Raw genomic sequence first — 23,464 nt, forward strand, 5'->3', positions numbered from 1 at the left:
ATAATTTGAGCATGGTCATCACTTCGTTAAATCAAGTTTCAACTGTACTACATGTAGCAGGAACACAAGACAGCGAGTAGCGCGCTTCCCTGTCTGACGAAACAGGACAGTGGATGTGCAGGTAAGAGTGCAATGCTGCAGAAGCGATGCCAAAGACGTCATCTTACAATAGGCATTAAAACGATGACAGTAAGTGAAGCAATAGTAGTGGCGTGGACTGAAATGCCACGAAGCCTCAGCCACAAATCTCAAGAAATGGCTAAAATAGACAGCGCAGTGTAGACCTATGCACAGATTGCTCAGTGTTCTTTGGCAGTTAGTCACTCGTGTCTAAGTTAGATCCATGACTTTGCATTGTGATCCCACGAGAGCGCTGCTCATAACACACAACATAAGGAAACAAAGTCAAATAATTTTATTATGATAACTTCTTCCAAGCAATAGTATATGTTAAAAGTGAGTGGGAAACAGCAAAATACTGATTCTGCTTTTGTTGCATTACTGAAGCTATATGTCTATTTCACATGTTTGGGCGCTGGTAGCAGAAGCCAGAATAAACATTGGGATACCAAATTGCCATATGTGATTAGAGATAAACATTTTTTGACATATGTTTTAAATGAAAGAAACACCCTATGCAAACAAAGGTAAGAGAGCCAGGCGTCAGCAACCTTAGCATGCTTGAAAACACATTCTGCACCATGTGTTAGAAATGCACCTTGAAAGTTTTGACATATTGGGCATTGGCACTGATGGACTTTCTTGCATTCAAGAGGTACATATCGTTAAAATATGAATTAGACTGCGGAAGACAGTATTTGGCCTGGAAGTATGTACTTTGGAGAATTGAACACTTGTCCGCATTGTTCTTAAGAAATTTTGAGCGCTGCTTCCTCCTTTTAGTGCCACCGAGCCTCATCCCAGGAAAGCAACGTTCATTGACACAGGCAGCAGAGCTCAGAATAAAGTGCACAGACTTCACAAGTGCTCATAATATTTCATTTGCGCACTGCAATTAACAGTTCTGAGATCTGCGCCATGCACAGAGCTACATCAGACTAGAATTGTATTGCTCTACAAGACATTTTAGAATGACGCAGCATTGCGATGCAAGTGGGCACAGCTGTTGAGGACACTGCTGCCTTCTGCTGTATAGAAAAGAAAGCAGAATCTTTCAGCATTCTCGGTGTTCAAGCTGCAGTAATAGATTCATATGCCTTTCCTCAAGCTTTAGAAAGAAAAACAGTGCAAACTGATGGAACAAGGCAAAGTGTTTTTCTTCATAGACCCATTAGTTCAAGCTGTTTTCATTCTAAACACCGACAGCAAACGCTCTTGAAGTTCCTTGAGTTCAAGCAGCAGAAATTCAGCTTGTCGGTAAATGTATTAACCTTCACGGAATACTAGCTTACTGGAGACATGGATGGCAACAACAGAGCTGATAGTGGCACCTTGTGGTAATATGTCCAACCACAATGCATTAGATACATTTTCATGATACGTAAGTATTGTTGTCAAAGAAAATATTTTAAAAAAGTGCTGCATGGTAAAGATTACGTCGCTGCCGACACATTACACCAGCAGCTAAACAGAATGCGGTTGGTTACTGCAATGATGCCGCTGTGTTCCATCTGGCTAAATGCTGCGCTACCAAACCAGTCATTTGTAACCGAGTATCCCACAAAGGTCAGTACATTTACATACAAGCTAAAACTTCCCATTGTCTCTAAGACCCTAAATATCCTCTCAAATATGCATTTCTTCATTCAGCAGCACGGAACCTCGATGCTCTAGATAGAAATAATGGAGCTCTACACTGAAATTCCTGCACACAATGCAGTCTCCGCTAGCCAGATACGTATTGCTTTTGTGATCACCATATGGGACGCATGAATAACAAGCCGATGGTGAAGACATTACACAACTCCATCAAACATGAACACGGCAATAGACTCTCAAAACACTATGCATATCTGGGCATTAAAGTCTTTCAAGAGGTTGTATACTTCACGACAACAGACAAATTGAAAGCCCAATTCTGGCTTCTACGAAATATCAGTACAGCAAGACTACAAAAAGAAAAAAAAATGGGGGGGGGCTGCTAAAACTAAACTGAAAAAAAAAAAAAAAATACACCAGAAGGCACTGCGACACCTCATGACTTCACGCATTACATTACAGCCTAGGGGCAATAAGCACAAAGAATAGCACAGTATATGGGCTTGGAACAACCAAGCATGACCTAAGAAAAAATGCTTTCAAGCAAAAGAGCACAACTTCCAAACTTTTACAGCAAAGAACATCGAAGGAATTTACACAGCTATATGAAAGGCACTCAAAGAGTCATCGGTGCATTCAAATTCGAGGGAACAAGGCAGAGAGGTTTCATGATAAATCAATAACAGTTCCTGAGAGACATCAAATCCACTCCATCACGTTACCCTTGGCATTGCCTGTCTTGGTGCATTCCAGTCTCGAGCTAGCCTCCCATATGATGGCTGCAGACTTGATACTGCTATGTCACAGAGCAAATACCACAAAAACTGAGGTTCAATGCATTTGTGCAGAGTGAGTGGGAGCCAGCATTAGTGGACAGAATGGCTGCATGCAATACGTAAAAAACACTGCATGATATTTGCAATGTGATGCAGCAACACAGTGTTAACAAACTTGCAACAGAATCAACTTTTCTGAAGATGAGTTCAGTGCTTAGAAAAAAAATTTAAGCAGCACTATCTTTCCCAACATTGGCAAGCCAGTGAAAATGACAGTATCTACCGGCTTATGCCAATGTAATGCCAATGTCATAGTCATATACAGGTTGGATCAACACTTCCAGTTCACGGCATGGCAATGTAGTGGGATAGCAGTCGTCGTTATGATCCCCAAGTGCTAGCTTCACACAGTTACTACAGGCTGTGAATATAACAACCATTTCTAGCCATTCTACCTTCCGTCACTTTCTTCAACTGTTCCGCTACTTGAGGATTTTGATTCTGCAACTTGATGCCAGTGCCACCAAGAACCTTATGTGCTCATAATTATGCTCCATCAAAACTCCAAAGCCATCTTAATTACATGCTTTTGGCTTCCACTCAAAGGCGAAACTGCTCATCTTTCAGGCAACTAATTATTTCACGGACATCCAAGAAGCATTATCGATGCAAAGTGACTACATTTAAGTCAATGGACTGGATCCAAGTAGACTGTACAGGAGCTTCTCAGACAACAGGTGGTTAGGGACGGCCCTTCTATATCAAGTAAAATTTGTGGTCTTGTTCGATGCAGTGAGAAAGTTTGCAACAGTTGTTTCTGAAGAAATTGAAGGATGCAGTAAAAAGGCCAAATTTACACTGATTAATCATGCCTGATGTACGAGGTGCTCTGGCACTGAGCCTGTAATCTTAAAAGGCTCTCACCGGCTAAGCCAGTTTGGTGCACAAAAGTCCAGGATGTTTGGCATTGACAGTCTCAAGGTTTCTACATTGTGCAGACAAAAAAGAAATAAAGCAAATAATAATAGTGCACCTGCCAAAAATAATGCATCTGCGAAACCAAAGTTTCTCAAGCGAAAATGTCTGCCATCTCGGAATAGTATGATTTACATGACATGTCAATTGCGATGTCATCATGATGATGTCACATCAATCGGGATAGCATCGTGACAAAACACCACGACTGAACATCTGACTACCGAACTTATGATAATGGTGCCTGCGTCTTGTGAGTGGGCTGTTGGCATCGGAGCTTTGGCCAATTAGCATCCGAGAACATGCTTTTTCAATTACAATACAGCAACTGGAATTACAACTTTCATCACAGATCTTTAAGCCACATGACATTGAGAATAACATGGTGCGCAGGTATACATATAGAGAACATCATTGATGTAAGAGAAAAATGTCCAGAGGATGTTGTTCACTCTTCTTCGCTTGAGCTCGAACTGCTGCTGCTGCTGCTCCACCCTTTCCAGCCGTGCTTGTGTTTGTGCTTGAACATCTTCTTGGGCTTGAGCTGCAAATAAGCAAAAAGTACACATGTAGCTATAGATCAACATAGCTTGCAATGGCTGTATGCACTTTTGAACATACCATGTTTTTCTGCAAAGACCTTAAGCAGTTTTGCAGATAGGTTAAGGTCATTGCAGAAGCACCCGGTATATATAGAAGACTCCACATGCAATTACAGGTAAAGGCTCACTGTGGTAGAGGTCCCTGAATTATATTTCGACAACTTGGGGTTCTTATCCTCCACATTTACAAACAATCCTCCCGACGCTCTTCCTCCGGTCCACTGAGTTGAGCACAGCGTTTCCCCTCAGCTGAAGACGACGCTACGCATCTCAAGAATATCCGTGGATGATCATTAAGCGCAGTGACCACTCCTGCGAAGGGATAACAATGCTATCTACTTTCTTGAGCTGAGGTACAGTGGAGGAACATTAGAATGCGCGCATTAGATGTGTACCCTAAAGCTTGGTGCACGAGCATTCTTGTGTTGTGTCCCTATTGGAAGACGGCTGCTGCAAGCTGGAATAGAACATGCAACAACCTCATGGTCGGCAGTCAAATGCCACAGCCAGTGAGTCGCTGCAGTGACTGTTCTGTACACATCCCGTCACGTCATCAGTCTTTAGTGCTGGCGAATAACGACCAACAGTTCTCATTAACAATTAGGCCAACACTTGTGTGCCAGGATACCATTAGTAGCACGGGCACGCTTAATTTGAAGCCTTCACTTCGTTGGCTGAACGCCACAGATTATGGTGCATTCTCACGACACACTACTCACCTTTTTTACCAAAGCTGCACCGGCGAGCGCTGTGGCACCGACGGCCAGTCCCGTTCCGAGAGTGCCAGCACCAATGGGAAGCGGCATGCTGGACTTGGGCTTGTATCCATGAGACTGCACACACAGGAGGACAAGAAATGTGGATTCGTGGGAAAGTCCTGCTAAAGGCACACAAACTCGCACTGCAACAGCTGAGCGTCTACTTCTCATAACCTCCTTAAGTATACTGGGACTGCCAGGCGACTTCAGCAAAATGCACACAAACTCGTATGGAAATAACTAACCATGTACTTACCTAACTTCGTAATTATGCTGGCATTGTCTGGCAATTGTAAACATTAAAAAAAAAAAGTGACATTTCATGATAGCTGCATGCCAGCAGAGCCAGGCTCACTGAAGCGGCAAAGTATGAAGTCTTTTTTGATACACGATTAATGCAACAGATATTGAGCATTCGTGAGATTACCGTGTGGGTAGTGGCATCTGACATATGTGTTTCGCAGTGATTCAGTGCTTCGCCCATGCTAAGCCCAGTTTTCCTCTGGAATTTTCACATTCATTCAGCACGCTAAGCCTATTAGACTTACTGCACAGTATTTGCCTTTTCCATCAGCTATCTACACACGCAGAGGGACCAAGCCAACTAGGACATCATATTGTCTCAGCATCCAAGATTTTTAAAAAACTGTTTATAAATCTTTTGGTGGCCTTTGCGAGATAATCCAAACTTGACCAGTCACACGCTCGCGCCTGACGCCTACGGTCACCCCGACAGCCACCCTTTAGGTCGCAGCGTCTGTCTCGGCGGAACTAAGGGCACAGAGTATGCATCGAGCACACATCATCTCTCATCAAAAACGCCTGTTTTCCACCCGCCCTATGGAGATTTTCAAGCAATAAACGTAGCTGAAAATGTTTGATTACGGCATTTACCCGATCCTATCGCGCGCGCCTCATTTTTTAAAAGAAAACTGAATCAAAAATTGTCTGCGCGGTGCAAAAGGTGACGAAATTGAAACCAAAACCACCTTCCCAACGTTTGTACGTTTTGCCGCATAGCATGAAGTACTGCGGCAAAGCTAACTTTAAAAGACTCTGTGGCGAAGCTGACTTTAGAAAACTGGCCACCATTGTGCAGTAAATTTTCTTGCTAAAAAATTGGGTGCGCTTTTTATTTCTACTTTGTTTGGGAGCTTTAATGTCACTTATACCTTAGTTCACTACGTTGGACATTTAGAAAGTTGTCGCGCGGGTAAATGTTACTAAATTAATCAGGTGGCTTGTTTACCGTTTTTCCTGCATCTTGTTTAATTCGACCCGCCGGATAACTCAATCTATTTAGTGGGTTCCATCAGAGTCGAATTAAAGGAAGTCAAATTAATTGTAATAAACATTCCTTGTTGCAACGTTGTTCTGGCTACTCGTCTTGTTCAATGCATGTGAGCAGCTACTTCTAAGGAAATACCGATAACCCATGAGAAGAGTACAGGGCCATAAATTTATTTCATTATGTTCCACTCCTGCCAATTTTCTCGTTAATATGTGCTGATGCTCTCAAGTGCAGTCAGGCCGGAGCGCAGCATCTGAACTTCTCAACACTGTACAAGAGAAAAGACAGCACATTTTTCAAAAGGCATTATTCGACAACACTGATGAGTACACATCAAAACGCGTCGGGCATGCCGTTGCATAATACAGCAATTACAGCTGTTTATCTTGTAGGCACTAAAGGTGCTTCCAAATTAGCGCCTGCAGCAAGCAACCCAAGCGAGTATTGACTGCAGGCACAGCTCACGTCAACAGCTGTCAGTCAGTCTAAAAACAACAAAGTTAGAACAAAGTTTGAGTGCTGCACAGAATTCAAGGAAGACAGAAGTATTGAAGAAAGACACAGGTTCACCCCGGAGGCTCAGTATATAAGCAGGCTACATACAGCATGCACGCCAGCAACAACAGAGGCGACAAGGACAGGTACGGTTAGAACAAGTCGTGCTTGCTGACAGCTGGTCATCGTGTGATGTTAGTGACATGTTAGCCACAGCTGAAGTTAGCGAGGACCAGCAGCCTAGTGGCTGCTGATCTAGAGAGCAGTCGGCAATATGTAGGTGAGCCACCTTGTGATGAAGGCCAGAACCCAGGGCGGCTCCCGCCACAGCTGGCACAAAGCCCTTCTTGTGACCCTGGCACGAGAACACAACGGTCAAACAACACACAGACACACACGACAACCATTGCCAGTCTTTTTCTTAGAAACAAACACATTTACAGGCATTAGGTACGTGGGATGCTTGAAACTGCCATAAATTAACAAAGTGCACAAACACATGCACAAACCACTTGCATATAAGAGCCCAATCTCGCAAACACATTCCTAGCTAACATGTTCACCCAGTTATAACATAGAAGCCCAGTCCACACAATGCTACTATCATGTCAAGTGTGTTTACACAATACATGTCTTTTCGGCTACCATGTCCTAGTCTTATAGTTCAGTGAAACAAGTTTTAAAGAGGGTTCATAGGCTTGCCACTGTGCGCACACTTTTGACAGATTGTGTTCACTGTGCACGACGTGAAGCAGGAGGCATAAATTTGCAACTCACTTTACCTATTTCAAAATGCAAATGTAGAATGTTTCTTCTCAATCATCACTGCAAACTTTTCCTTTCTTTTTTCTCATGGGCATCCCATTCCACAGGCATTGTATGCAGAACAACCAATCATTTCGAAGAAAGGTTGAAGAGCAACAAAACTGCAGACATGTCAAATGCAGACGCATTTTGCTGAACAGCTGCACACCACACACATGCATTAACAAATGCTACCGCATGCAGACTCTTTCAAATGGAAACCAAATGCCAAAAATCTTTTTGCGAGAAATCCTTACTTCAACAATGTTTTTTGTGAAAGAGAGTGCATCCTGTGGAAAGAAATGGACACACGTGGACAAGCAAGGTCACAGTTATTTTCCCCCGTACTCAGCATGAAGAATTGGATGCTAGCATTGGTGTAAACATATCATTGACATCATGTGCTGTGTTAATTGAAATAAACATGCAATTTCCATACCTGCCAACCTGTGAACTTTAAAATTCGTAAAAACACTTACGAACATGACAAACGTAACGGGGTGAGGACAGAGGAGAAAGGTGCAGCATGCGTTGCATTTATTTTTGCCCTCAGTACACACCTTTTGTGGGACAACTGCATGCTCTAGTTACGATTACAGTCTAATCTTGTTATACTAATGAAGTCACGTCTGACATGACATGAGAATAGGTTCGTTATACCTGGTATTCATTATAAATATGTATATGTTACACTGCAACAATGTTGAGGTAATGTTTATTTATTTATATGTATCCGTGTTTCTTATATGGAGCTTCGACATACTTACATTTTGATATAGGACATAGGGAGCAGCAAGCTAGGCACAGCAGGCTTCGAAGCAACACAGTGTTTCTAGGTCACAGTGACTTTTTTTTCAGTGACTTTTCCTTTGCCGGTTTAGCCCCACTACAGGAAGTTGTCTGAATAAACTTGCTCGGAGCAAGTAGCCCTATGCTTGGCATCTTGCATTTGCATTGCCACGAAAGGGCGGCACAGTTACCACAATTTCTTGCATGCTTTTTTTTTTCTTCAATTTTGCTCACCCCGTCCTTTAACATCCAGCACTTTTCGTGTTTTTCATGCAGGCTCGAAGCCAATTTGGGCTCCTGTGTTGCTCCGTGCTTCTTCTGGGTGGCGTGCATTTATGCTGTGCTTGTTTGTAAATAACACTGAATGGCACAAGGTTCAAGAGCAAAGTTAGCAGCACAGTGTGACACACTTGTGCGCTGTGAACCCCACCTTCCTTACAGTGTAATAAATTTGCTCTCCACTTTCTGGACTAAGGGAGCCGCCCACCGTGGGTGAAGAAAGAACTTTTTCATGCCGACCCTTGAAATAAATGTTTACTCTCTCTCTTACTAAAATTTACCTTTCTGAGAGACATTTTTCACATGGCCTCGATTTATACGATCTTCAGAATAGTTTGCATAGATGTTGCAGCAAAGCCCACCTTTGTTACAGTGTAAAAAAAAAAATTCCTAGCAGAGTTCACCTTTGCGAGAGAAATTTCTTGCATGGTCTTGCTTTATTGATCATCAGGATCACTCGCGTCCAAAAAAAAAAGTAATTATTTCTTTTGCAAGTCTTTTCCATCCTTTTTTTTTTTTTTACCGTTTTTAAAGGCTTAAACATTTTTGCAAACATGATCTACTTTTTGTAAAACTTGACATAGACATTCATAAAATTGCAGAACAAGCCCGGATTCATAAACATTACTAGAAATTTGGGAGAGTTGGCAGGCATGCATTGCACAAATTATGCCAAAGCTGCATGACCATCAAAAAAAGAACTATTATCTAGACACCTGTAGAATCGACCACAAAAGTTTACAGACCACGGGATCTCAGAAAAAGTTGAAAACATTTCTGCAGCCTCACAGTGTAGCCTGGTATTCGTATTCCAAACCTCTACTAGAATATGCAAACAACATTGTGATGTACGGTTTTACTGGCTACTTAACAGGCTGCTTGAAAATTCGTTTTCAGAGATACCGTGCTTTGTTAAATTTTGTGGTCGTCTGTACACAGGTGCTTGCAGAGTTATACAAAAAGAACTGCTTTATTCCTAATCCTGTGTTATCATTTCGTGCAATTTGTGGGAAACGGTGGAAATCTGCTACTTCATCTGCAGCAAGGCGCGCCAATACATCCTTGCCAGATACCTTCTCTACCCTCACTCTCGCAAGGGGAGGTCTCAAATGGGACCACCCAAATCCCCAAACACCTGAAGAAGGTGCGAGAGTTGGACGACCGGAGCGGAAGCAGTGGAAATCGGCATCTTCTGAGAAGCATGACCGGAGAAGAGCAAGCGGCTATGGATGCAGGAGGCTGCAGCACTAAGCAAAGGTCAATGGTAACCCTGCTTCTTGCTAGCCTGCCTCCTGCCCGTTTATTGAGCATCCCAGAAGCTAGCGCATCTCGTTGGGAAGACCCAATAAACTCTGTGTTGCACGTGCCGATGTGCCTCAGTAGCACACCAGTCAGTAGCGCCGAGGTACGTGTGTGGACTTGTAAGCAACATAGCACCCATAGCACATAGACCGCAGCACCGTAGACCAGGTGGAGCCCGCTTAGTTTATGCAAGACCGACCCAATCTTGTGCAATCATGTGGGGGGCAAAAAACACGGTGCTTCTGCATTCAACACTGCCTTTGCCGATCTGTCTTCCTGTGCACCTTTGTTCAATTCTATTTCTTATTGCACATACAAGCAGGTTACAGTGCAGCAAAACTTGCAGAGAATTTTGCAGCGAACACACAGTGTTATTCAAACACCTTTCCACCCTGTGTACAGCTGAAAGAAATGCAGTGAGTCGATACCAAAGACAGTGATACTAATTACACATCGTATTCACGAGGAAAATCAAAAAGTTGTATAATGAACCCGTAACAGCAAGCTATTCACTGGGCAAATACAAGCTGGGCTTGGCATCACTGACTTGAAACGGAGCGCAGCACAGTTCTACAATGAGCCTGTGTGTTACACTAATGAGACAATGAAACATCCGCACATGCAATCAGAATTCCACAGTACACAGCATAGACCACAGAAGGAGGAGCAAATAGTGCCAACAAGCAAAGTCAAGAGTGCAGCAGCAAATTTCCCTCGGAGGGAACCAGTACTTGCTTGTTAAGCAATCAGCATCACTCGTTTGTCCTCCTGCAGCCTGATTCCATCTGCTGACATGCATCTTAAGGTGCCTGTGTTTTGTCGTCCTCGAATACCCAGTACTTCCCAAGTCCTTTCAGCCAATTAGCATTAGTGTACGTAGCATTTCGGACATTCCAGGAAAACAAATCAAAGAGACGCCCAGAACATGCTGCTCGGCAAGGATCGCACCACTTTTGAGACGCACACCCTGCTACTACACGTCCACTTTGCCTAACACATCTAGCACCAACTAAGTGCTTGTGCCATCCCTGCAGCACGTACCCTCCTGCCATCTCTTAATCTCCAGCCTGCACTGCAATGGTTCACCACAAGTCGAATGATGCATACTTGCCCAATCAATTTTCCTCCCAGCATCCATGCCACCAGTTACCGTCTCTATTTATCTTTTCTGGCTGAGTGAGCCCAGTTAAAGCATGGCCCGCATTTACTGCCAAGACGCAGCAGAACCTTCAGCATCCTTGAGAGACTCGACGTAGCGTGCTGCTACACTTTAAAAACAGTTGCACCCTTTGGGGTGTATATTTGCCACACAACAATAATCGTCTTCTGTCTTGCCCGCATTTCCTTTCTTTAATGCTGCAAGCCCGGTAATTCCAAGTCACAAACGGCATGCGCATTATCAGCGTGACAGAGCATTCTTGACAGGAAAGTAATGAGCGCAGCGTATTCAAGAGAGGAAATGCGGGCAAGACAGAAGACGATCATTGTTGTGTGGCAAATATACACCCCAAACGGTGTAAACTCTTTTTTTAGAGTGCAGTGTGGCAGCGCAAACAGCCAGTGCGCTGTACCAATGTAGTAGGAACTTCTCCTTGATATCGCCAAAATTTGGGCTTGGTGTTTGATCACCTTGAAGTTCGAACAGTGCCAAACAGTACGAGGACAGAAAAGGACATGCTGAGTGAGTCCTTTTGTTTTGTACCCATCCTTACCTTGTTTCGCACTGTTGAAACTTCAAGATATTCCCCTGCATCCTCCACTTGTCACTGGCTACAGATTATAACACAGACGTCACAACAGGGTATTTGCAAGCACAAAGAAGAGGAGTGAAAGGAGTGTATCTACCATCCCATGCTTGAGGAGCGAAGAGCCCGCGAGAGCAGCAGCGCCGGCTGCCAGTCCGGCTCCCAAGCCAGTTCCCAAGCCGGAGCTGTGTTTCTGGTCTGCAGGATATGGCTACAGGGCCAATTAAGCACACAGAGATGGGAAAGCGCAACAGAGACCAGGTGTACCGTACTTACTTGAATATTAGGATACATTTTTTTTCTCCATAAATACTGTCGATAATCGGTCAAAATAAGTGCAAAGAATAATCACTTACTAATCACTATGCTTTTCTTTTTTTCCAAAAGACATGACTATGTCTGAATGACCTTATTATGCCTAGCATAACGGTCGCCCTGCATTTGTGCTCAACCTATATTCGAGCGAGTACGGCTGTCAGGGTAGGAAAGAGAATGTACAGTGAATAGCACACACAAAGACAGTGCACAGAAAAAGATACGGAAACATGGCACTCCAACAGCAACACAAAGGCATTTGTTTCCATGTTACATATTTCAAAGAAACACGATAGGATGTTGCGAAAGTGCTTTTTAATGAACTTGTAGACACGCTTAACTTTAGCACAGTGAGGAGCATGTCATTAGGCACTGCCTAAATAGCAGAGCAGCTATCCGGAAACAATTCATGCTGACAATGTTCAAGTGTGAAATAGCTCTGCAACTAGGCCTGACAGGTCACAGCCACATATACCCAATAAAACACGAGTCAGCAGAAATTTCAGCAGCATGAAGCAATTAACAGTTGCAGAATGTTTGCCCTCCATTGCTGCCTTCACTCTGAGCGGTGAGCTTAGGCAAAAGCACTGTAATGAGACACTCTGGTCCCTCCGTTTTTGTAGCCAACTTCTAGGTGCAACAAGCAGATGCCCACCGGGAAACAGGAAAGGCAAACCACACCCAAATGAGAATGGCTCAATAGCATGAGCTGCTTATGCCAAGATTTGGAAATCATCAACTAATCATCCTAGAAGTTTTCCAAAATGCAGCATCACCGCAAAGACATATCTATAATCCCACTGACTGAAGCTTTTAGTGCACAAGACGAGTCATACCAACCAGCCCAAACAGCCATATTAATAACCCCAATATTTTTCTTGATTTAACAAAACAATTTGAGGATTCACCTGAACTTTATCATGACTGAAGTTCAACTGTGAAAAACTGAGGGGCAGCACACGTGCTGTTTCATCGCTTATTGCTCCCATCAATGTGGAGGGCCCATGGGTTCCATCGGGACAACTAATGGACCCCAGCGTTCAGGGGGCAACACGGCAGCAGACATGCACAACTGGCATCAACATAACTATTTGCACATGGAAGGTATCCTTGAGGCTAACTAGCAGCCGGCCACTGCTAGACGCAGCTGCAGAATATCTCAACGAGCAGGGCTCTGCATACTCACAACGTACTGCACTCCTGGGCCGTGCGCTGGGTAACCACCCCCTCCAGGGTATGCAGGCTGCATACCAGCTGTAGGTGGGTAGTAACCGCCACCTGGTGGATAGCCTGCCTGCGGAGGGTATGGTGCGCCGAACCTCGTGTCGCCATAGGGAGACACCCGACCAGACGGAGGTGCCACTGGCATGGGCATGGGCATGCCGGGTCCTAGTGGCATCTGCCAGAGGAAGAAGTTTGATGCTGCCTCTCAGGTGATGAGATCGAGCACAAGGTACAATGACAGATTGAAGCAGGCTTTAGTCATCTGGCAGAGCAAAGCACCTTATTTCTTTTAAAAAGTGAGAAACAGCCCTGTAACTTGCTGCTGCTGGTAGTTCTAACTCACTCGGTCAATTCTCGTTCATTTACTGATTTGAAGCTATGACAGTTCCAGGTCTAGATCCCCACTGTAGCTATACAAGGTGAGGCAGAGATGAGAACCGAAAGTCGGCACTTAACATTTTTTTTACTCAATTTTTGCGATGTTGCTCGTGTGTGCGTCCTGTGTCACCACACTTCTTTCTTTTCATCTTTAGCCACTGCCTAGCAGTGGCTACTATAGATGGAGTGATTGACCGATTTTATAAGCACAAAGAAATACAGCAGCTATGACAGACGCTGTGGTAGGGGGTCCTGGATTAGTCTGCATCATGTGGGGTTCTTTAAAAGACCACGGTACACAAATTGTTTTTGTATTCTGTCCCCCATCAGAATGAGGCCGCCACTGCAAGGAATCGAAACCTCGACTTTGTCCCCAGCAGCAGAACACCATAGCGACTGAGGTAGCTAAGCTTAACCATGTGGTGATGCACGTTAAATGTTCAATAAGCGCAATGATCCTTCCACAATTACTACTTGCACACGCCCATAACATGTTTAAACTAACACTTCTCTTCACAGCAAGAGCCACTGCAGTAATGAAAAGCTGTAGACCGATTTTTTTTAACTGCCGATAATTCTGTGAAATACAGCAGAGCATATGGCAATCACATGAAGACCCTACTGAATGCACATTCTCAAGTTTGGCAGCCAGCAAACTTACTTGCAAGATGTGGCACATAAATAGATGTAACATATATTTTCAAGTCAATTGCGACAAGAATGAAGCCCAGACTGCCATTTTGCATTTCCAAATTTGCACTAAAGTCCTGTACAAATTACAAAGTAAGTGCAATTTATTTCAATCCCACATAGTCTGACATGTCATAGCTGAAACACTCGATTTCACGCCTCCAAGCTCTAAATTAAGTATGAGAAAGTTAAAGAAATGCAGCAGTTTTTGATATATTGGGGCAAGTCTTCTGTTGTATGTAGTTAAGAAAGCCAATGAATAATTAATTGTTATACTGATTAATTATGTATGCAAACAACACTTTATTGATGTTTTATTTATTTTTTGGGGGGGGTTTCGTACAAACGTATTCTTCTTGATCAGAAGTAAAGGTGCACAAGCTTTTTTTATTTTCCTGCCTGCTGAATGGTGGTTCGATTTTGTGCAGTTAAGCAGTTCATTATCTTCAGTCTACAGCTGACTTTATTCTATGCACACAAATTATAACACTGCAGGCACTACTCCATACCACAAGATGCAATCCTTACCACTGGTGCCTGTGGTGGGAAACAAAAATATGACATAATGTAAATATTTATGTGGATGACTTCAATGCATCTAGTTTTCTTTTTAAGAACATAGCTCATTATGTGACTTCAAAGCAAAAAATTATCAGAACCAGCAATGGGTAACAAAAGCATTGCAAAATAATTCCTGCTAACAATCTTCTTTTCTTTGCACTTCACCAACCAAACCAAAACAAGCACATTACTAATTTAAAATGCATTCCGTATGGCCAATGGCATCAACACATGCTGCACTCACAAACTAACGTAACAATGCTCATGGTGCCTTTGTGTCCTACTAAACACAGGCACGGATAAGATGGTTAACTAAGCGAATTAAATGCCATTCTTACAACTGGCAAAACATTCTATTGAGAATGCCAAAGTGTGCTGCGCTTACAAAAACAAACTAGACCTAGGACAGAAATAAACTAGAAGCAAGGAAAAACAGGAAAGGAAGCAATGCAAAAGGTACTGACTGAACAAACAGGCAAGCACTTGCCGGCTACAAGAGTTCTTTTAGTTAGCCAAGGGTGACAATCCTTGCAGAGTAACATTTCTGCAGCTACATTTTCTTTAAAGCGCTCTTAGTTTATGTTACCAGCATTTCTTACCGATGGGATTCCCTCGAACTGAACCAAGCTGATAGTCGTGTCACCATCCATGGTGAGGTGAGTGACTCGCTGAATTGGAATGCGGTGCCAGAACTCTGTGTAGTGCTTGCCATTGATGGCAATCTGCATAGCAACGGTTTGACTAGATCAGAACGCAAAATGAATTGCATGCTCATCGGCCCAAGAAATCATGAAATCATGTTTTTCTCTACACGTATCTCGCCTGGGAGGCAAATTACACCATTGATTGTTTGAATGATTGATTAATTGGTAAATAATTGATTGGGACTTTATTTGGAAGGGTGGCCCTGGGAGGAGGCTTTACCTCACCAACTGCTATTTCCCTATTCAAATACACATGAAATGCAAAAGTTTTCTCATTAGAAAACCAATTTGAGCAAAATTCGTTGCATTTAAGGGGTTCCTGAACCACCCCTCGGGATCGGTGAAGAATCCCCAGTCCACGGATAGCATACGCTGTTGCGAACATCTCAGCCAAGTTTTGCAGTCACACACGGTGCAGCAATCTCGCAAGCGGAATGTTAAGTAACCTTTTTCTTAAACGTGCTCTTTTCAACAGAGGCCTCCTTCTCACTCTTTTCTGAACACTTTATTTCGTAATATAGAAGATTTCCATATGCGGATGCTATTGACCAACAGATGACATCAATCAAGAGGGGTGTTTGGATCAGTGAACTTTGTTTCTACTGTCACTGTGCATATTTATTGACACAGTTTAATAAACAGGCTAATGTAAGCAAAAATTTGCTTTCGAATTTATATAATAACTGCTTACTTCCGGAAGAAGCAGACTATCATCTGGTCATGCTCGGCCGTGGCTGCGCACTTAGAGATTAAACTTTGGCCACCCTGCTTATCAGTGTCGCAGCCATCGGGTCATGCTAATTTCGACTTGTTTTGAACACTCACCTATCCTCGAACTACGCGATACTTCAGGTCAGACCACATGCGCGCTTGCCCGGGCGCGCTCACTCCTGGCCGCTCCTGGTTGGACACCCTGGCAGATTTCGCTTCGTGTTTAGCTATCGACAGCACTATAAGATATGCAAGTTGCATGTGGCTACTATCCGGCAGTCAAGCTGATGCAGGACAAAGCCGGCCTGCACCATGTAGCACGGCCCGATTGGAGCATACGAGCATGACTGTGCACTCAAGCGCTGTCGTGCATAAAGGATGCGCATAGGTACTACAGTTGCATGTATTTGCGGTTTCCTATGTAGCGTAGCTACCATGGACACCGTGGGGTGCCGCAACGAGTATGCTGGCTAAGTGCACTGCGGCTCGTCGTAGGCGCCAAAACGGGAAGTAGTGGCGTCTACGTGAACACAAAAATCAATTTTGAACTGCCGCCCACGATGATGCCACAGTTCGTGCCCCGGAGCGTGGTGGGCATGCCCCGCTCCAATGTAACCTTTTGAGTGCAAATAATTGAAGAGGGAGCGGAAGCACTGCATAGGGGACGTTTGATTGCCAATAACTCCACTTCTGCTGAACACATGGAAGCACATTTTGCAGCAAAGTATTTCTGAAACAGTGTATTTTAACTTCAAATCCATTTCTCGACTTCGATAATATGGTACAGAGCCCCTTAAGAGAAGAGGCTGAATTCTATTGACATATGGAAGCAGAATTTTGAGGTAGGGCCTCAAATTTTTAAAGAATATTGCTGGAAATCAGTAAGTTAAAATAAACAGAGAAGCTGGAGAACAAAGTTCACAAATTTGTAACTCTGCACAAAATGCAAATATTGCAATTCTGCAAACTGCATCTCTCAGAACATCTGAAACAGACAAATTTAATAAACAAGTTCACGGCTTAAGAGGAAGCTTTAGCTCGGGTGCTCCTATCTAAATGCATGTAAAAGGAGAATTTGTTTTTCTCGGCAGCCACTGCAGCACATTTGGACGAGGTTTGTTGCATTTAAAAGGAAGACTTAAAATCAAGTGAGTGTTTGTTTCGAACTTCTGATGTAGGTCGTCAATTTTTTGTTAAACATTTGCAAAAATCAAAAATTTTCAGAAAATTCATAAAGTTTAATACTCTAACTCAGCAATGAAAAAAGATATCACAATTCTGTTATTTGCATTTCATAGGACATCTAAAGCAGACAAAATTGATATGTTACACATAAATCTCAAAAAATTTAGTAATATGGAAATACAGCTTTTGCAGAACCCTTGTACACAACATAACGAATTCATGTAAGATGTAAATTGACAACAGCACTGAATGTTCCAATATATATACCTTACAGAACTGCGATATCTGTTCTTGATGCAGAGCTATTAATTTGTAAACTTTGTGCTTCTATTCCTTTTTTTTTTTTTGAAATTTCAAATTTTTGACAAATTTTTAAACAAAATTCAGGCCCTAAATCGAAACTCCGCTTTCAACAGTCACTAGAATTTAACTTTCTCTCTCAAATGCAACAAATTTCATTAAAAATTGGTCCAGGGGTTATCTCAGGAAAGCGTTTCTGCATTTTACATGTATTTGAATAGGCCATGTCAGAGTTGGACACAAGCTAAAGCTTTCTCTTAAATGAAACTTACAATTCTTACCCGGGTTTTGTAGGAGTACAACTCGCGAACTAGTGATATATTTCCAAGTGGTGTATAACAGTTGTGTCCCCTTAAGATGCCTGCACCAACATGTTTCTACTACTACTGATAATTGACTACATGTCATGCATTATCACACTGGAGGGACTTGCATGGGAAGACAGGCAAGAAATACAACTTAATTTCTTTCCTGTCAAAAAAATGCTACTTCACATGGGTGTACTTGCGCCACTAAAGAAATTACAGCCAAAGGGCAGTTATATGAAAACACGGTTGGAAAGTGTTAGAAACTAGTGATGTGGCTGAAAATAAATTCTTTGCTCTCCAATTACTCCAATTACTTTCTTCAGTTTCGTTCGCATACCTGGAGATGCTGCCTTCAGAGTCAAACTGCAGAATTTCAAAGAAGAATGGCCTTTTAATATTCATAACATGCCAGTCAGTAACAAGAACCAACTTGAAATATGATTACGTCTCTTAACTGCATTTCGGTCCGAGAAGGATATGGGTTTTATTGTCACTTCGAATAAGCATCAAAATCCCACTTCGAAGAGATAATACCAAGCTGCCTGCCAAGTTACCTTGTACTGGTCATGTTCAACGAGCACCAAGAGCTCAAAGCTCTGGCCCGCGACGAGCGGGAATGGGTCACCGTGCGACTCTTCAGGTCCCCACTGTTGGGCTTGGATCGAGTTGCGGACGATGCGTGGTGGTGGCGAGAAGACGGGACTCAGGTGAAGTGCGATGTCGTCGCGTGGGTGCACATTTGGCCCGCACTGCAGGTTGATGGCGAAGCTGCAAGACAGTCAGTGAACGAGAATGGAGTGCTGTGCCCCCAAGTACTGACAGGGAATCGGTTGTGAGCGTTATTTCTCCTGTAAGGTAGCACAATCGTTCTTTTTGGTACAGAACAAGTAAGCTTCACTGACTGACTGACGGAGCCTGATGTCCTGTAGCACAGGTTCTATGAGATGCTGCTGTGGCAGGTTTCCCATCAATTCTGACCACATGACTTTCGTTATTTCCTGTCTTGTAGGCTTTTTTTCGTACGTTAAGCAAAGGTCCAAACTCTTTAAACAATAAAAGAAGGATATGAAAGGCGTTGAAGCACCCTACGTAATTTAATATAATGCATGTATCTACGAACAAGTTTTAGTTTAGGTAGCCTAAAAGTGGATGCGTCATGACACATAGGCTTGCTTGGTTCTTGTGATTGCTGCAGCTGGCATGTTAACGCATCGAGAAGAAATGTGCGAGACATTCTTGCTCACTTTTTTTTTTAGCAATTTCATAACACCTATCATTATATTGCAACACAACATCAGTAAGATTTGCTCTTTGTCATGCCATTGCAGTGGTGCCGATGACGCCCCAAGTTTAGCATCTTGCATGGCATCTTAGTGTCAGATTAGAAGGTCATACGTTTCTCAACCTTCACAATAGCTAAATGTGTGGCAGAGTTTCTACAACTTGCAAAGCATGTGTCAATATTCCTTTATTTATTGCACCCTACACTTTTATTACACCCTTTATTTAGTGTTCCCAACACCTTTATGCTTCTTCTATCTAGTACACAGTATACACGCAATATTGCGTTCCATCTCTACCAGAATGCAGCCGGTAATCAAGCCCAAAAACTCTCACAGCAAAATAATATAGACACAAAGAGCAGGGGCTGTATTTTCTATACATTTCATTATTCATTCTTCTCATGTTCCCTCAATGGCTCCAACACCACCTGGACACCACGCGCCATGCGGCCGATCTCGGCGATGACATCGTCCGAGTTGTGTGTGAGCCACATCCGAGCCAGTGAGAAAACGTACAAAGGAATGAATAGCAAAACAGATTGTTAGAAAAGACAGCCCCAACACCAGTATTTTACTAAGAGGATGCCTTACCTTAGGGCCAACTCCAATATCGCTATTCAAGCAGATTAGAAACACACATATGTTCTCCTTGAGTAACTACACACAAATTTGAATAAAATTTGCTGCATCTTTGAGAGACAGCTAATCTCAACCAACTGTTGGAAACTGAACATTGATTTGGGACTGCAATTTTTTTTTTTATGGAATAGTAACAGCTTGGTAAACGAAAAAAATATACAAAGCACCAAATTTACCACACCCTTACTGCACATCAAAGAAACAAACTGACTGCCGTGATGCCCTCCGGTCCTGGAACTTTTTTTAACTGCAACAGCAGATGGAAATTATGTTACCGTAATTAGTAGTTTGAACCAAGTTGGAAGTTACCACCTGTGTTTTCTTTGATGTTCCTCTCTCTGTTTCCTTCCTTTAGGGGTAAACATGCCCTTTGCTGCAATGCTGGGGAAACCTTATTCAATCTGTAATTTCATGATTTGATGTCTACCATGAAGTGCTACATGTTGTGCTATCAAAAACTATGATCATGTGGCTAGTTTGTGTAGGTACACACTTTTATACAGTTATGCGCACATACATTAGTGAGCTTAACTATGGTGTTATGTGTATAGACAGTGTGTTTATCTCCCCATGCACGTTGTCAGGAACAGTGATCGAGCACGGCATTTGTCAGTAGGTGCCTATAGCTCACTGTATTATTTCATGAACATTCCTCATCCTCTCCCCTAGTTTCCTATCGCTTACTAATGCATGCTGCAACCAAATACTACATCCAGGCTCCAACAAGGAGCACAAACTTACAAAAAAAACATATCTTGACACGGCTCACTTTGTTTTGTTTTCCTCTCTTACAGGCACATCACCACATTTCACAAAGAACCATATCGGAGCAAACACACACCAAACTAAGCAAATTAGTCTTGCAAGAACAAGCAATTTATAAGAATCTGGATTTGCGTTCAAAAAAAAAAGAAAAGTGTTTTGTGGACTGCAAAACACGGGTATCAAGCCTGGGACAAACATAAGGAATTAAAAAATGTATGTACACACCATCTTGCAGAGTGGTGAGGCGTTCCCTGGATGCGAATGAGGGTGCCAATGGAGAGCACACCCCCAGGAATGGGTCCAACGTAAGGGAGGGGCTGAAAACATTGCAGGTCATGTACATGTCGTATTTGTCGTACATGTCATTCCAGATGCAGATGACACATTTAAACCAGAAATGACTGCATGAAGTAGGACTGATCATCCAGTGCACTCAAACTGAATGCTTTAAGGTGACAAGATAAAGCCAAGGGTGTGGGTTCGGGTCCCACTGGCGGTAAGTTGTATTTCTTTTTTTTTTTTTTCATCCACTTTCATTTTCCTTCGCCTTATCATTTCTACACTTCGATTAAAAACCACACATAATTCTCCCTAGGCTTTCCTTGGCTTCATTAACTGTTGGTTTAAGAGACTGCGACTATTTCTCTTGTTTGCCATGATTATGGGATAACTTGCTATAAATGAATAAATTAAGAGTTGTGTAGTGAGATATACAGTTAATGATACATAAACATTATATAGAGCAGCAAAAATCTAACATGAAAGTAACTTATCAGTTATATTATTTTGTTTGCAAGTCTCCTCTGCTCCCAACTGTAAGAAGTCAATTTTCTGTGGAATTTAGCGGGTGTGAGAGGGTACAGGAAACAATGTTAACGATTTGTAATTTGAAAATTTAGTCATGTTGCACAACTGACACGTTCATTTCGAATGAAATATGTGATTCCCGACTTCTTGCCTAGATATTTCGAAGTGTGTTGGCAGAACTGCCAAAACAATTCGAATCCGAAAGTACACCGGTCGTATTCTAAGTTAGACCTTCACAAATACAACAGCGAATTTGAAATCGTATGACACTCACAACGTGTGCAACTGGACAGTTCTTACGTCATACCTACATGGACGCAGTATGGACATTTATTCTGAGAATATACCTCAATACTCGAGTTTCTCGAGTGGCGCCAGATTATATTTCTGCGGCGTGCTGCGAGGTTAATTCACACCGGTACTAACCTGCAATTGGTACATTACAGGTACAGAACGAGCACTTATCTGCCGCTTTACCTCCCAAACAGTGTCAACGACCGCGTTGAGATCATCAAATCAGAAACATCAGTGAAACGGCTTCCACGTACAGACAGCTGTTCCAAAGAGGCTGCGCGGACATGTCGCGTTTGATGTATACAAATACGGCGTTTTCTGATGACTAGGCATCAACGCTACACGCCCAAACAACAACGCGAGACGCGGTGAGCGCACACAGTGGGAAATGTTAGTACGAGGACCCCCCAGAAGCCGTGCCCGATGCCCACTCAAGCAAATGCGCATGTGGCATTCCATATATAGGCAATACCGCAGTGTCGCCATGTTCAGACAAATCTTACCGGGTTGTAGATGGGAGAAGTCATTTCTAATGTTCCTAACGGTCGACTACAAAACCGGCAGACACTAGAACACGAACACCGGGAGGTAGAGGGCCATTATACGTCAAGTCGACAACATTACACCACACTTGCACCCGAAACCGTAAGTGAAATGAGACTCACTTCCGCCCACTCACTTCATTGTTGGTAGGCGATCCTCTCTGTAAGGCGGTCGTTAGCGGTTGTTTTCTATAAATATGCCTCCTTCGCTGGTACAAAGGCATCTGCGTATTGTATTAGCAAGGCATATTATAATTGCACTTGATAACGAGTACATCAAGCGATGGTTATATTGCACGAATTCGGATAGCCCATAGAGTTTCATACAATGCTCACTATACACTCTAAAACTAAATTACACCCTTCGGGTCGTACGTATCTTGCCACACAATGATAAACGCCATCTGTTTTGTCCGCATTTCCTTTTTTTAACGCTGCGATCCCGATACTTCTCAGTAATGAACGGCATGCACGTTATCAGCATGACATATAGCATTAGCGGGCGCGGCGTTTTCAAGAAAGGAAACGCAAGCAAGCCCGGTGACGATTATCGTTGTGTGGCAGATATGCACGCCAAAGGGCGTACCTTTGTCTAAGAGTGTACACTCTTAAGCAAAATTACACCTGTTTGCCACACAACGATAATCATCATCTGTCTTGTCCGCATTTCCTTTCTCTAACGCGGCGAGCCCGGTACTTTCCAGTAACGAACGGCATGCGCGTTATCAGCATGATAGCATATTCCCGACAGGAAAGTAACTAGAGCAGCGTTTTCAAGAAAGGAAATGCGGGCAAGACACACTCTTAGGCAAAGTTACACTCTTTGGAGTGCCCCTTCTGCCACACAACGATAATCGTTATCTGCCTTAATGCGTTTCCTTTCTTGAAAACGCCGCGTCCGCTATTTTCCTGTCGGGAATGCTATATGCTTTCAACAAAGGAAACGCAAGCAATGCAGATGACGATTATCGTTGTTGGACAAATATACACCCCAATGGGTGCAACCGTTTTAAGAGTGTACACAGCATTCCCGACAGAAAAGTAGCGGGCGCGGCGTTTTCAAGAAAGGAAACGCAAGCAACGTAGATGACGATTATTCACTCTAAAAACAGTTGCACCCTTTGGAGTGTATATTTGCCACACAACAATAATCGTCATCTGTCTTGACCGCATTTCCTTCTTTAACGCGGCGATCCCGGTACTTTCCAGTAACGAACGGCACG

At 43.0% G+C, this 23,464-nt stretch overlaps 1 protein-coding gene across 5 annotated transcripts; it reads right to left on the reverse strand.

Annotated features, from left to right (window-relative positions):
* Nucleotides 1-392: 392 nt before the first annotated feature.
* On the reverse strand, nt 393-22,390 carry LOC126534205 (galectin-4-like). Of its 5 annotated transcripts, XM_055072744.2 has the most exons (10): nt 22,203-22,390; nt 20,824-20,915; nt 18,466-18,679; nt 15,303-15,425; nt 13,037-13,249; nt 11,636-11,746; nt 7,678-7,710; nt 6,906-6,971; nt 4,792-4,905; nt 393-4,014 (listed from the first exon to the last, which is right to left on the reverse strand). In XM_055072744.2, exons 1-10 carry the CDS (start codon nt 22,224-22,226, stop codon nt 3,919-3,921), a joined length of 1,086 nt encoding a protein of 361 aa, XP_054928719.1. In that variant the 5' UTR covers nt 22,227-22,390; the 3' UTR covers nt 393-3,918. The 5 variants fall into 5 exon arrangements, with proteins under 5 accessions (XP_054928719.1, XP_050037425.1, XP_054928720.1 ...); XM_050181468.3 differs by lacking the exon at nt 7,678-7,710; XM_055072745.2 differs by lacking the exon at nt 6,906-6,971.
* Nucleotides 22,391-23,464: the final 1,074 nt, after the last annotated feature.

Source organism: Dermacentor andersoni, chromosome 7 (assembly GCF_023375885.2).
Source record: "Dermacentor andersoni chromosome 7, qqDerAnde1_hic_scaffold, whole genome shotgun sequence".
Taxonomy (NCBI): Eukaryota; Metazoa; Arthropoda; class Arachnida; order Ixodida; family Ixodidae; genus Dermacentor; species Dermacentor andersoni.

What these genes read in the sequence shown, in the direction of transcription:
- LOC126534205 (XM_055072744.2), bottom strand. Translation starts at nt 22,226, where the DNA reads ATGACTTCTCCCATCTACAACCCG. An exon ending in CCTCACCACTCTGCAAGATG is followed by an intron (nt 18,680 to 20,823) that starts GTGTGTACATAC and finishes ACTGTCTTGCAG; the next exon opens with CTTCGCCATCAACCTGCAGT. An exon ending in CGCTCCTCAAGCATGGGATG is followed by an intron (nt 7,711 to 11,635) that starts GTAGATACACTC and finishes TTCTTTCCACAG; the next exon opens with GATGCACTCTCTTTCACAAA.